Consider the following 12,143-nt stretch of genomic DNA (forward strand, 5'->3'; position numbering starts at 1 on the left):
CCGCCGCCGCCGCCGCCGCCGCCGCCGCCGCCGCCGCCGCCGCCGCCGCCGCCGCCGCCGCCGCCGCCGCCGCCGCCGCCGCCGCCGCCGCCGCCGCCGACCTTGGCCCGCGGCCGCCGGTGAGCCTCGACCCGCGCGTCTCCATCTACAGCGCGCGCCGCCCGCTGCTCGCGCGCACTCACATCCAGGGCCGCGTCTACAACTTCCTGGAGCGCCCCACCGGCTGGAAGTGCTTCGTCTACCACTTTGCCGTGTGAGTATCGCCGCCGGCCGGGACTGGGAGCTTTCCGCGGGCCCGGGGAGGGCGTGGGGGGAGCGCTGTCCCTGTGCCACCTGCTGCCGCCCGAACCTGGTCGGAGCTGCGACTCAGATCAGCCGGGAGGTGAGGAAGGGGTTAATGGGAAAAACAGAAGCAGCGGGGAGCTTGTCTGTTGAAGTTCAGGGACGTGTGGGTCTGACCCCGCGGGGGTGGGAAGCTCCCCGCCGGCGCTGCCCAGGCATGAGTGGGGGGAGCCAGCTGGGAGGAGTGCGCCGCCCAAGCAGGCCCGCTCCTCCCTGGAGGGACGGTCCAGGTGTTAATCCTTCCGCGGGAGGACGGGGGCAGGGGAGAGAGCTCCCCGGGCGGGGCAGGGAGGCAAGAGAGCGCAGGGCCCGGTGCCCCCGCTGGTGCAGCAACATCTCAGACCCTGCCCGGTCCAGGCGGGCCCTGTGGGGCGTCTCCAGGGCAAGCGGAGCAGGGTTGCCCCACAGGGTGGCAGGCCTCGTGGTGTAGCCTGAGGTGTCGGCACGGCCGTGGGGAGTGCCCACGGCGCCGCAAGAACCCAGCCAGGCTCTGGAAACCCTGGGTTGAAGCAGAGGAGCCTGGAGGGGACGCACAGGGTGGCGGGGAGGAGAGAGGTCGGGCTTCTGATTCCATTGGTCCATCAGAGGAAGCTGTGCGCCAGGCGAAAGCAGCGCCCTATAGGCAGCACCTGCCCCTGCTGCTTCCCAGGTGGTTCTGATGCCAGCCGCCGCTGCGCGTGCCTGTGTGGGACAGAGCAGGGTGCGCTGGGACGGGGCCACGTGGAGCCCTCCCCCACCGCTCGCGGCCCTGCTTCCCCGCTGCCTGGCCAGTGGGCTCTTGGTGTGGGGCCGGCCTCTGGCCTGTGAGCCTCGGCTTGGCCGTCCCCGGGCTGACCTCGGAGGCTGCTCTGGGGGCTGCGCGAGTGACCTCCCTCTGGCTTCCCGTTGGTAGGAGCAGGTGCTCGTCCCTGCCCCCTTGGCGGGCCTGGGGCTGGGAGAGACCTGGCTGGGGGGTGTCCAGGGCCCTCTTTTGTCCCACTCCGGTAGCCACCACCGGAGCCCAGGGAGCAGAGGGGCTGGCTTGGAGCACGGTCTCAGCAGGTGCGGCGAGGTGGGGCGGCGTGACCTCAGTTTCTCACCTTTGCTCCTCTGAGCACAGGTGGTACTAGGGTTGCTGCCCTCCCTGCGGAGGGGCAGTCCTTCCAGAGCAGGAGAGCAAGTGGTGGGGAAAGTGTCCTCAAGCCTCTTCCTCCGCCCCCCCCACCCAGTCCCCGCCTGCCGACGTGTCAGAGGGAGCTTAGCTGTGGCCATGGCTGGTCTGCGGGAGAGGGCGGCCTTGCCCCCGGCTGCAGCGGCAGCGGCTTGTCTTGGCGTTTGGGGGAATGTTTGTGTGCACCGACCCTGAGGGATCCTGACCTGGTCTGACGCTGGCTGTTCGAGCGCCCGGCCAACAGCTGGCTTGTGGGTGCTGCTGTGCACGTGGGCTGCCTGCCCCCCAGCCCTCACCTGCTGGACCCCGAGCTCCCGGAGGTGGCCAGGGGTGGGACAGACCCCACAGCCGGTCCTGGGGCAGACCCTGCCCAGCCGCCTCTCTGTCCTGGAACCCTATGTGCCAGCTCTGGGCAGAGGATCGCCAGGCAGTGCAGCAGTGCCTCCTCACCCCTAGGGCTGCCAAGGCGAGGGCCCTGCAGACACCCCACTGGTTCGCGTCCCGGGGTGGCAGGCCCGAGGGTGCGCGCGTTGCCCAGGCCCCCCCGGCCGCTGCCGTGCCTGGTGGAGGACGAAGGCTTGCCGCTCCCCAGAGGAAGTCTCTGCTTTTTACGCTTGTGTTTTCTTCCTGATTCTGATTGTTTAGCCCTCGGAAGTTGCCCAGCGGAGTCTGCCTTGCCCAGCCTCCCCAGGAGCTGCAGGGCAGGGGTGGCTTCTGGGGACAGTAGCTGAGTGGCTTCCCCTCGGGGGCGGGGGCTGGGAATGGGGGCCCTCCAAGGGTGGCGTGGTGACCTTGGGTCAGTCTTTTCCCGCTCTCGTCCCCGTCTGCAAGAGGTGTGCCGCAGTCCTCCGTGCAGGGTGGGTCTGCAGGTGGACCCTGGCTAGGCAGGGGACGTGGCTTCCCTGGGGCCTGGGAAGGTGCCCCCCTCACCTCCAGGAGGTTGGCAGGGCCCCAGACGCTCTCTGAATTGGCCAGTGTCTCCAGGGGACCTGGGCTCAAGCTGGGATTGCAGGGGCAACCTGGGACTGAGTGGCCAGAGCCTGGCTGCAGCGCTGAGAAAAGGGGTGGATGGTGCCCACCCTGGCCCTGGTGTTGTCCTGAGAAGCGTCCGAGATGGTAGCAGAGAGAGAGCTCTGTCCTTGGTGAGGCAGATGGTGAAACGTGCAGGCTGATTGTTACGACCCAGGCTGAGCTCGGTTTCCGGCCTGGGAAGATTGAGCCCGGCCTTGAAGGGCTGGGGCCTGGGTGGGTGTGGGAGCCGCTGTCCGGTGGGCCCTGCAGGGCTGGGCACACTGTCCCAGGCGCAGCTGGGGAAGCAGGCCAGGATATCCTGTCCCCCTCCTGGTCGGGGAACCCCTGCTGTGGCCAAGAGGAGAGCGGCCCTTCCTGTGCGCGGCCGCCTGCCCGTCTGCTGGGGTCAGGGGGCGGGAGGCCGCCCCCCCCTGCCCCGCCCGGCACTGCCCCTGGCCCCCAGCCCTCATCTGAGGCTCTTCACATCCCCACCGTGCAGCGGCTCCCACTCTGGCTGAGGGCGAGGGCCTTGGCCGGGGTTGTCTGGTTGGGGAGATGCCTGGACTGGAGTGGGGCCCGGGGGCCCCGTAGCAGCCCGCCCTGGCCACTGGCCTGGGCCTCCACAGCCTCCGTCTGTAGAGGCCAGGGTGGAGGCTGCCCCCAGCTTCTGCGTCCCTCCTGCCAGGTGGGGGGCTTCCAGTCACAGGAGCCCGGAGGAACCCCCTCCTCCCTCCTCCTCCCTCTGTCTTCTCTCTGCCTCGTCCCTCCCGACCTCTCGGGAGCTACAGGGTGACACCTGCAGGCTCCTGTCTTCTTCCAGACCCACGCAGCCTGGCACAGGTCCCCCTGCCTCAGTTTCCTCATGCGGGGACAGGTGCCCCTCGCCCCCTCCGTCAGCATCCCCGCTGGTTGGGAGAGGCTTGGAGATTGTGGGGGGCTAAGGGTAGGTTTGGGGGAGGGCCCAGGAGTGCGTCCTGTCCCTGCCCTCCCGCCACCCCGCCTTTCCCAGGTTCCCGAGAACTTTCCGGTGGCTTTGGCGGCACCTTCAGAGCAGGTGTTAATAATTGATGGCGCTGGCAGCGTTCCCTGGCCGTTTGTTGGGCCGAGCCCGCCCGCCTTTCTGAAAGTGGAGGCCAGTTCCCTGGTCGCATCCCCCCACCCTGGCCCCTGGTGCCCGTCCCACCCCAGGCAGACCCGCCCAGAAGGGGAGCTGGTCAGGGAGGGCGGACGGGGACAGGCTCTCTGGTCTCCCCACCATCCCCTTTGAGACGCCCCCAGTTCCCAGTAAAGCTGGGGGACTTCCTTCTGGACCTTCTACCTGTGTCACCTTCTCCAGGGCCTGGTCCTCTGGTCTCCCCCTGGCTGTCTAGAGACCCCTCACTACTGCCCTAGACCCAGCCCGCTGTTTCTCGACCCACTGCCCTCTGTGTGTTGAGCGCCTCATTGTGGTCTGGCACTAGTTGGGGGACCACAGGTGTCCCTTATGCCGGGGCCACCAGCTGGGGAGGGGGTGCCCGGGAGACTTTGAGGCTCCAAGGGAGGTGGTGGGAGGGGAGGGATGGCCCAGCGGGTGGGAGCCCCTGGGCTGGAAGGCACGCCCAGCGAGTGCTGAGGTCTGGAGCCTGGAGGCCGCCTGGCGCGGGATGCGGAGTGAGCCAGGCTGTGTGGGAGCTCGGCCCTGGGCGGCGTCCAGGCTTCGTGCCCCAGCGTCGCTCCGTGGCTGGGCCACCTCCGAGTCCGCATCCCCTCCTCTGTGGCAGGCTTGCTCAGGTGGGAGGGGATGCTCACCCATGCCTGGCTCTGAATCATCGGCTCCCCTTGGGCTCGGTGCCCGTGGCCTCCACTTGCACCCGTGGGGGTAGCCTAGGGCTGCAGGGGTGGGAGGGGCCCATTTGCACTCACAGCCCCCATGCCCTGGGACCTTCCCGCAGCAGGGTCTCGTGGGGCTGGGGCGGGGGCTTTGTCCCCGGGGAGGCAGACACGGGAGCAGCTGAGGCCGGCCTGGAGCACCGCGCCCACCGGAGGGTCCTGGCTCCGCCCGGGGTGTCCGATTCCGATTCCCCGGCTTCTGAAGGTGTCAGGGGCTCAGGCTCGTCCTCCTCCTGCAAAAGCCCGTTCCCAGGTTGACTCTTCTGGTGTGAATGGGGCTTTGCAGGCCAGTGTGTCCTGGGGATGCTGCTGAAAGGCAGGTGTGTCCGGCGGGTTAGGAGCCCGGGTCCTGATTTCTCACCAGCGCCCCGTGCTGTGTGCAGAGTGGGGTGGTGTTCCTGAGGGGGGCCCTGGGCTGAGCCCTCCCTGCCTCCTGGTCTGGGCCGTGGACCCAGGTAAACTTTGAGGCCCTTCTCAGACCAATGTTCTAAACCAGCTTTCAGTTCGTGTGGCATTTCTCGTGGCTCAAGGCCCTGCCCACGGGTGAGATGGACGGGCTGGGACGGTGTCACGTGTGGTTCCTGTGAGGTGGAGACGGTGTCCAAGGACGCCAGTGTGCGGGGAGGAGGTGCTGGGTCTGGAGGAACGGGGGCCGTGACCCCGAGGCCAGACAAGGGGGTCATTTGCTGCTGGGAAACGCCACGGACGCTCGCGGGTGCTGCTTGGTGCCTGGGCTCTGCTGCGCGGGGGAGGAATGAAGAGGACCTTTGTCACCTGGACCCCCTTCACCTCGGACTCTGCGGGTCCAGGCCTGGATGGAGGGTCCAGCGGGCCGGCTTCACTCTCCCTGGGGAGGCACCTTGGAGCAAGGGGCAGAGCTTGGAGGCGGCCCGGGGTCCCCGGGGCAGGTTGGGTGACTGTCTGCACTCCCTCCTGGAGGGCAGAGAGGGCCCTGACTTTCCCTCCAGAGGTTCCCCGAGTGCCGGGACAGCCCCACATCTCACGGAATGCGGGGTGATGGTTGGCAAGGGGTGGGGCCCCAGCTCTGCTGTTGGGCAGGGTGACCACCTGTGACGCCATGTGCCATTTTTACACAAGGCTTCTGACAGTGTGACGGGACTTGGCCTCGCGATGGTTTGTCTTCTGCTTCCTGGCCAGGTGACCCCAGGTCCCTTCTCTGAGCCCACGTGGACACTAGCTGGGGTGAGGGTACTGGGGCAGAGGGGCAGCCTGGCTCTCCCCCAGGCCGTGGGGAAGACGGAGGGACGGGCCGGTGCTGTGTGCAAATCCTAGGCCCAGAGAGGGGAGGTGACGTGCCCATGGCCGCACAGCTGGGCATGCTCCAGGCTGCCCGCCTCTGAAGCCCGTCGCTCCTTCCGATGGTGGGGCCAGAATCCGGGTAGGCCTGAAGGCGCCTTGTTCACGTGACTCCCTCCCGCCCTGGGTAGGGGTTGTAATGCTGACCCTGGGGTGGCTTGGCCGCGTGAGGAGTGGATGCCACCATTTGTCAGGGGAGGGGAAGGGAGGAGGAAGCTGCCTCCTGAGGGCAGTACGTGAGCCCAGAGGGCATCCCTGGGCGTGCCAGCATGGCTGGGGCACTGGCTCTCCACTCCTGGGGCTGCTACCCTGTGGGTGGGTGACTAGCCTTTGGAGGCCTTTGATCTGGCTGCTTTAGGCCTCTTCCCTAAAGCCCTGCTGCCAGAACCCCAGGCTGAGGCTCAGCTCGGAGACCTCCTCCTCCCGGAAGCCTTCCCATGTTGCCCCAGGCAGAGCCATGCCTTCTTTCTTTGCCATCCCCTTGACCTGGTGCTCGGAGCCCCCATGGTGGCTCAGCCACTCTGGTGCTGTGTGGGGTATTAGTGTGTGCTGGTCTCAGCGCTCTTGGGCATTAGAGGGTCCGAGTGGGTGGGCAGGGCCAGCCTGTACCTAGCAGGGATAGGCGCTCGGGACAGGGTCACCTGGTGTCTGGCCTTGGTAGCCTAGGGCCCCCCCCAACCCCCCCCGCCCTGAGCCTGGGCCGTGGCGGTCAGCCTGCTGCCCGGCAGCTCTGAGCCCCACAGGCAGGCTGGGCCTGATGACATCGTCTGTGGGTATTTTTATCCAGTGACATTCCTGAGCTTGGGCGGCGGGTGAGCTCAGAAAGTGGTGGGCAGAGGCCGCTGGGACCCTCCCATGGCTACGGGAGAGTGCTGTAGGCCCCTGTGTGTTTGAGGGCGGCGGCTTTTCGGAGCCCTTTCCCCCAGAGCTTCATCTCACAGTAGCCCTGGCCGGGGTCGGGGTGCAGATCCTCACTGCCCGGGTGAAGATTGTGCAGAGGGAGTGTGTCCTGAGGAGGTGCCTGAACCCCCGTGCAGAGCGTGGTCCCCCCTGAAGGATGGCTGTGTGGCCCGGGGAGGCGGCACTGCCATTGCCCGTGGCGGGCTCAGCACAGGCGGACCGAGCCGTGGTCCCAGGTGCTCCACGGGGGGTGTTGGCTCCACCCGTCAGAGCAGGACTCTCCGAACACCCCCCAGTCTGCAGGTGCCGTTCCGCCTTGCAGGGGCTGGGGCTGCGGACGCCAGGGCCCGCCCCACCCACTCTCAGGCTCTGGGCCTGCTCCCCGCTCCCCTTCCCTGCTCAGTGACTTGTGGGTGGGGAAGCAGGCCCGGCCACTAGGCTCGTGCCACCCCCGGAAAGCTGCTCCGCTTCTGCCTGGATGTCTTACAACGCTGATGTTCCCGGTGTCATGCCTGGTGTGTGCCCGCTGGCCCTTACCACCCCCCGCAGAAGCTCCCTCCACCACATCCATGAAGCGCCCGATGGCCACCCCCTTCAGACTTCCCGAAACGCTGGCCTCATGCCTGCTTCTAACCTGGGGCACCCTCCCGGCTGCCCCCGCCCACCGGGTGCCAGTTCACTGGGGAGCAGGGGCTGTGGGCGTCCCCCTGTGTCTCTCAAGGGTGGGCTCCCTTCTCTGCTTCCTCTGAAAACCATGCCCTCGGCCGGTTCCTCCACATTGTCCTGCCGAATTTGCTGCGGAGTGCCTTGCAGAGATCTAGAGAAAGTCAGAAAAAGCCGAGAGTCCCCACCCTGCCTCCGAGTCCGTTCAGCCCTGGAACGCTTCTCCGTGTGGAGATAGATGCCCGGCCACGCTGGGACCCCCACTTCACCCAACCCCGATCTGGGCCAGGGGCAGCCTCCTTCACTGCCAGGCCGATCGTAACCCTTCCATCTGGGAGGGGCCCGCAGGAGGAGCCCTGACCCAGAGGGACAGGCCCCTGCCTCCCAGAGGGCCCCACCCGGCATAGGGAGCAGCTGGGGGTCCCCGGGGCACCGAGAAGAGCTTCAGGTGGTGTCTGCGCAGCCCCGGAACCACGTGCTTGGAACGTGTCAGCTTGATGGGTCACATGGTTTGGGTTTCTGTTCCAAGACATCCGCAGCTGGTGTCTTGCAAAAGTTGCATCCGCGTTCTTGGCTGGGACGGCTCAGAATGTTGTAAAACAAAGCTTGGGTAGTAAAAGTACGGTGGCACTGACATGTGGACAAGCAATAGCACAGAATAAAAAATCCATGTATAGACTCAATTGCGAATGAACGCTTAGCCAAAAATATAGGCAGCATCTTCCACCAATGGGGAAAAGTTGGGGGGTTTCTAATAGGTGATGTTTCAGGAAGAGCAGGTGAGGCCGGACCCGCTCCTCACACTGCACGCTGGGATGGATGGACCCCAAGCAGTCGGAAAAGCACTCAAGCACCGCAGGGAGGCTCGGGGGACCCTCTGCAGTGCGAGGGCGAGAAGGTGGGGAAGCTTCTCTGTGACTCAAAAGCCAGTGCATTTAGGAAGAGGCTGTATGAGAAAGAAGTGGGTTTTGCGTGATGCCACCACCTGGCGAGCAGTAAAGAGACCGGTGGAAATCCGGAGAGAGACTGTGGCACATGCGCCGGGTTAATAGCTCTAAGGTAGGAAGCATTTCTGAAAATAGAGAAGAAAAAACCCAGTGACCCCACAGAAGACAAGCAAGAGATGTGAGCAGAGAGTTCACAGGAAAAGTGGCTGGTGAGCTAGCCCTTAAACGTGTGAGAAGACGCTGACCCACTCGCTATCAGAGACGTGCAGACACGGGCTTCGCTGAGGTCCCACCAGGCTGGCAGAAATCCAGAAGGCTTTATAGATGTATGTGGCTGGCGGCCGCCCAGGCTCTGGGGAGGCAGTGGTCATGTTGCCGGAGGGTCTGCAAAATGGTAGAATCCGTGGGGAGGAGGATGTGGCAACGTCTGGCACAGTTATGCATGCCTGTACCCTCGGGCCCAGCAATCCCACTTCCAGGGACCTATCTTGAAGAGATCAGCAAAAAAAAAAAAAAAGGGGGAGTACACCTGTGCAAGGCTGATTGTTAAAGCGTTCTTTGTAAAAGCGCAAGATGGAGAACTCGGATGCCAGCCTGTAGGAAGCAGGTTGGGTCGGCTGCGTGCAGAATATCGTGCAGGTGTGGAAAAGGGACAGTGCAGTCTTCACGCGCTTTTGTGGAGTGATTACCAGGAAATATTTTTACGTGGAAAAAACCCCACCACACACACACAGTGGATAAAAGTATAACAAGCTGCTGCTCCTTTAATTAAAGGGTGCACTAATATAGATATACTTACTTTATATTAAGAAACAAAAGCAGTAGAAGGATAAACCGAAACTTATAAAAAGTTACCTCTGGGTAGGGGGACATGACAGAACCCAAATGTCTCTGAGGAGGATTAGATAGTTTTATAGATTTGACTTTGGAACCTTGTAAATACTTTCCATAACTTTAAATATAAAAGCAACTCCTGACCTCATAAATCCCTAAATAAATCTTAACGAAAAAAAGTCCTTCAAAACCGAAATGAAACAGATGACCGTAAGTTTGCACTGGGGTGGAATAATCCCCAGAAAGATCTTATCTCGGGGGACCTGTTGCCGGTGGGTTCAGAACGAGTAGAGCTAGGTGTGTGCGTGTGCACTGTTTTTAGTCATGGTGTCACGGTTGTGATGGTATTTGTTTTATTGTTCTAAGGCCCTTGCATGGGAATCATGGGGTGAGGCTACTGAGGAATTCTCTTGGTGTCGCTGAGAGCTGGGATGTTGAGCACAGACGGAGCCGATGAAACTTAGGTGATGCTAAGCAAAACCCTCCAGCCTGCATTTGGTGAGCAAGCATCAGCATGTGTTCACGATGATTTTGTTTAAAAACCGCTTCTCTGTTTACATGAAAGGGCTAGAAAGAAGGGCTGGTTCGTTGCTACGAGCATCCCTGGCCCCCAGGTTGTGGCCCCCAGGTGCCCTTTCCCAGGAGGGAAACCAGGGGTCCCGGAGAAACGTCTGCATCCGGGTCTGGGGCAGGAAACATACAAGCTGAGCCTGGACCATCGCGCCGCGTAGGAAAGCAGGAGCGGCGTCAAGGCCCCTGGGGCCGCGCCTCAAGGACTTGGAGTCAGCTGAAGGATGTGCCCACTGGCTGCATCACGTTAAGTTGAGAGTAAGGCCCTCCTCAGTGGATTGATGGCCTCACGAGGAGCTTAAATCCCAGGCTGCACCCTGCATCCATTTGTGGGCCAAACCAGCGGCTGCCTTTGGAGGATAGTAGGGAGGCCGCTGGTTATTTTGAACCCCAGCAAAGTAAAGGGAAAAGACACAGCCCGGGTCCTGCTTCCCCACCTGCAGCCGCACCTCAGGGAAACCACACAGCCGGTGAGGTCCTGCCTCTTTGGGATCCCGGCTGATGCCTGACCAGGCGACTCTGGGGCTGAAGCGTCGCCGTGGCCTCCTGCTGGCGTCGTGGGTTCGGCTTTGAGTCTCACGGCTGCTGAGGCCTCCAAAGCAGAGACGGCCGGACACCCTGCGCCTCTGGAAATTTTTGCACAGAGACCATAATAAATCAGTTACTTGCAGACTTATATCAAAACCCTCTCAGTGAGTGGCAGTGAAAGGGCTCCCACTGATTCTGCATGATGGTGAGTTGTATAGTGGTTTCGTTATATATTACAATGTAATAATAATAGAAATAAAGTGCACGATAAATGTAACGCGCTTGAGTCATCCCGAAAACACCTCCACCCTGCCACCCCCAGGTCCGTGGACAAATTGTCTTCCATGAAACCGGTCCCTGATGGCAAAAATTTGGGGACCGCGGACCTACAGGACAAGAGGCCTGATTTCTTCAATGAATAAATGAGCAAGAAATTTAAAAAAAAGAGCGTGTGGGAACATATAGATTGAAAGAGTCCATAAGAAGCATTTAGGAATCGGTTGTGACATGACCTTAGGTCATGATTAAACACATTGAAAAAGCCTTGTTTGCAGTCACCTGGTTCGGGGACACGCGCCTTTTGGCCACGAGTGTCGCTGGCCTGTGGCTGTGCCGTCCTGAGGTTTGATCCACAGGGTCTGAGTGGTTCCTTCCCTTTCCAGGCAGGGACAAGGACTTCAGGGGTCCCAGGGGCCGTGGAGCAGCCTGGTTAGACCCAGCTCCCTGACTCCCCGAGGCCCCTCGGCCATAAGATGGGGGACGGAGGAGATAGGCAGTCCTGCCTCTGCAGTTGGGGGGAGGGCCCTCTCTCTCGGGGGAGTGCTTGCTCCCAGGCATGGGCGCCCTGGTTTCTTGTTTGGGGTCCTTGGCATCCTGTCCACTGGCTGGGCTGAGGCCCTGAGCCCCTTCCTGTGGACGGGAGCCCTGCTGCTGGAGGGAGGCCCCGTTCCTCCCTGCTGCTTCCCAGCCCCTGACTCCAAGCTTCCCAAGTCTCAGGAATTTGAGGTCTGTGGTTGCTGTGGAATAAGGGGAGGGTCTGGGACCCCTGGGCCAGCGCAGGGCACCGTGTGGAGTAGGTGCCCCCGAGGGGTGGGTGGATGGACAGACAGATGTAGAGATGGATGGTGGATGGACAGGTGGAATGATGGATGGATGGCTGTGTGGGTGGATGGGTGGACAGGTGGCTGGATGGCTCCACGCTGGTCCCAGCACCCACCAGGTATACCGGTCAGCCATCTGCTGTCCTGAGAGGGGCGTTCTGGACATGGTCTGTAGGTGGTGTGGCTTTGGCCACACTTGTCCCCAGTGTGGTTTGGTGGACCGGCTGTCGGGCCAACCTAACCAAAGCCCAAGACCTAGAAAGTGGCAGAGTGTCCTCGGCGGGGAGACCTAGCTCTGCCATCTTTCTGGGGTTCCCAGACCCAAAGGCTGTCTCTGTGGGCATTGGTTTGGGAAGCCATGGGAGCCATCTGTGGCCTGGATTCTGGGTAAATGGGGGTGTGGGTGGGTCGCCATGCTGTCCCTGGGGCTGCCCGGCTGCCGTGTGTGAAGTGGACGTGAGCATGGCTGGCCGGCGGGGCCAGTGCCCGGGCTGCGCTCTCTGGGGCTGAGTCTCAGTTCCCCTCCTCCCTCTGTCTAGTCTCATCGTGGACCTTGCGCCGGCCCTGTGGGCTCCCAGTGAGGGCCTCAGTTTCTAGGCTGTGCACGCGGAGCCGTGTGCAGTGTCGGCTCCGGTTGGGGTGGCAGCCCTCATGGCCTGCCCCACCACATCCCCTGGAGACCCCGCCGTCACCGCACGTGGCCGTCCTGTGGGTGCTTCCTGCTCACCTCCCACGTGCCCCAGGGGTAAGGGTGACCCCCCTGAGAATCAGCTCGGGGAGGCCAGACGGTGGTGAGGGACCTGGTGGGGCGGGCAGGAGGCCGGGAGTCCTGGTTTCTGCCGAGCGTGGCCAGCAGCCGTGTGGGGTCCTAGGGGGGAGGGTCCCAGCCTGGTTTGAGACCCTCGAGCTGCT

At 63.0% G+C, this 12,143-nt stretch overlaps 1 protein-coding gene across 1 annotated transcript in view; it reads left to right on the forward strand.

The window, feature by feature from the left end:
- Positions 1–12,143, forward strand: part of KCNQ1 (potassium voltage-gated channel subfamily Q member 1) — a 359,111-nt gene that overhangs the window by 4,368 nt on the left and 342,600 nt on the right. Inside the window, exon 3 of the mRNA XM_007465957.1 lies at positions 189–253. Coding sequence (XP_007466019.1) covers positions 189–253 — 65 coding nt within the window. The remainder of the gene's footprint in view (positions 1–188; positions 254–12,143) is intronic.

Source organism: Lipotes vexillifer, unplaced genomic scaffold (genome assembly GCF_000442215.2).
Source record: "Lipotes vexillifer unplaced genomic scaffold, Lipotes_vexillifer_v1.1 scaffold1094, whole genome shotgun sequence".
Lineage (NCBI taxonomy): Eukaryota > Metazoa > Chordata > Mammalia > Artiodactyla > Lipotidae > Lipotes > Lipotes vexillifer.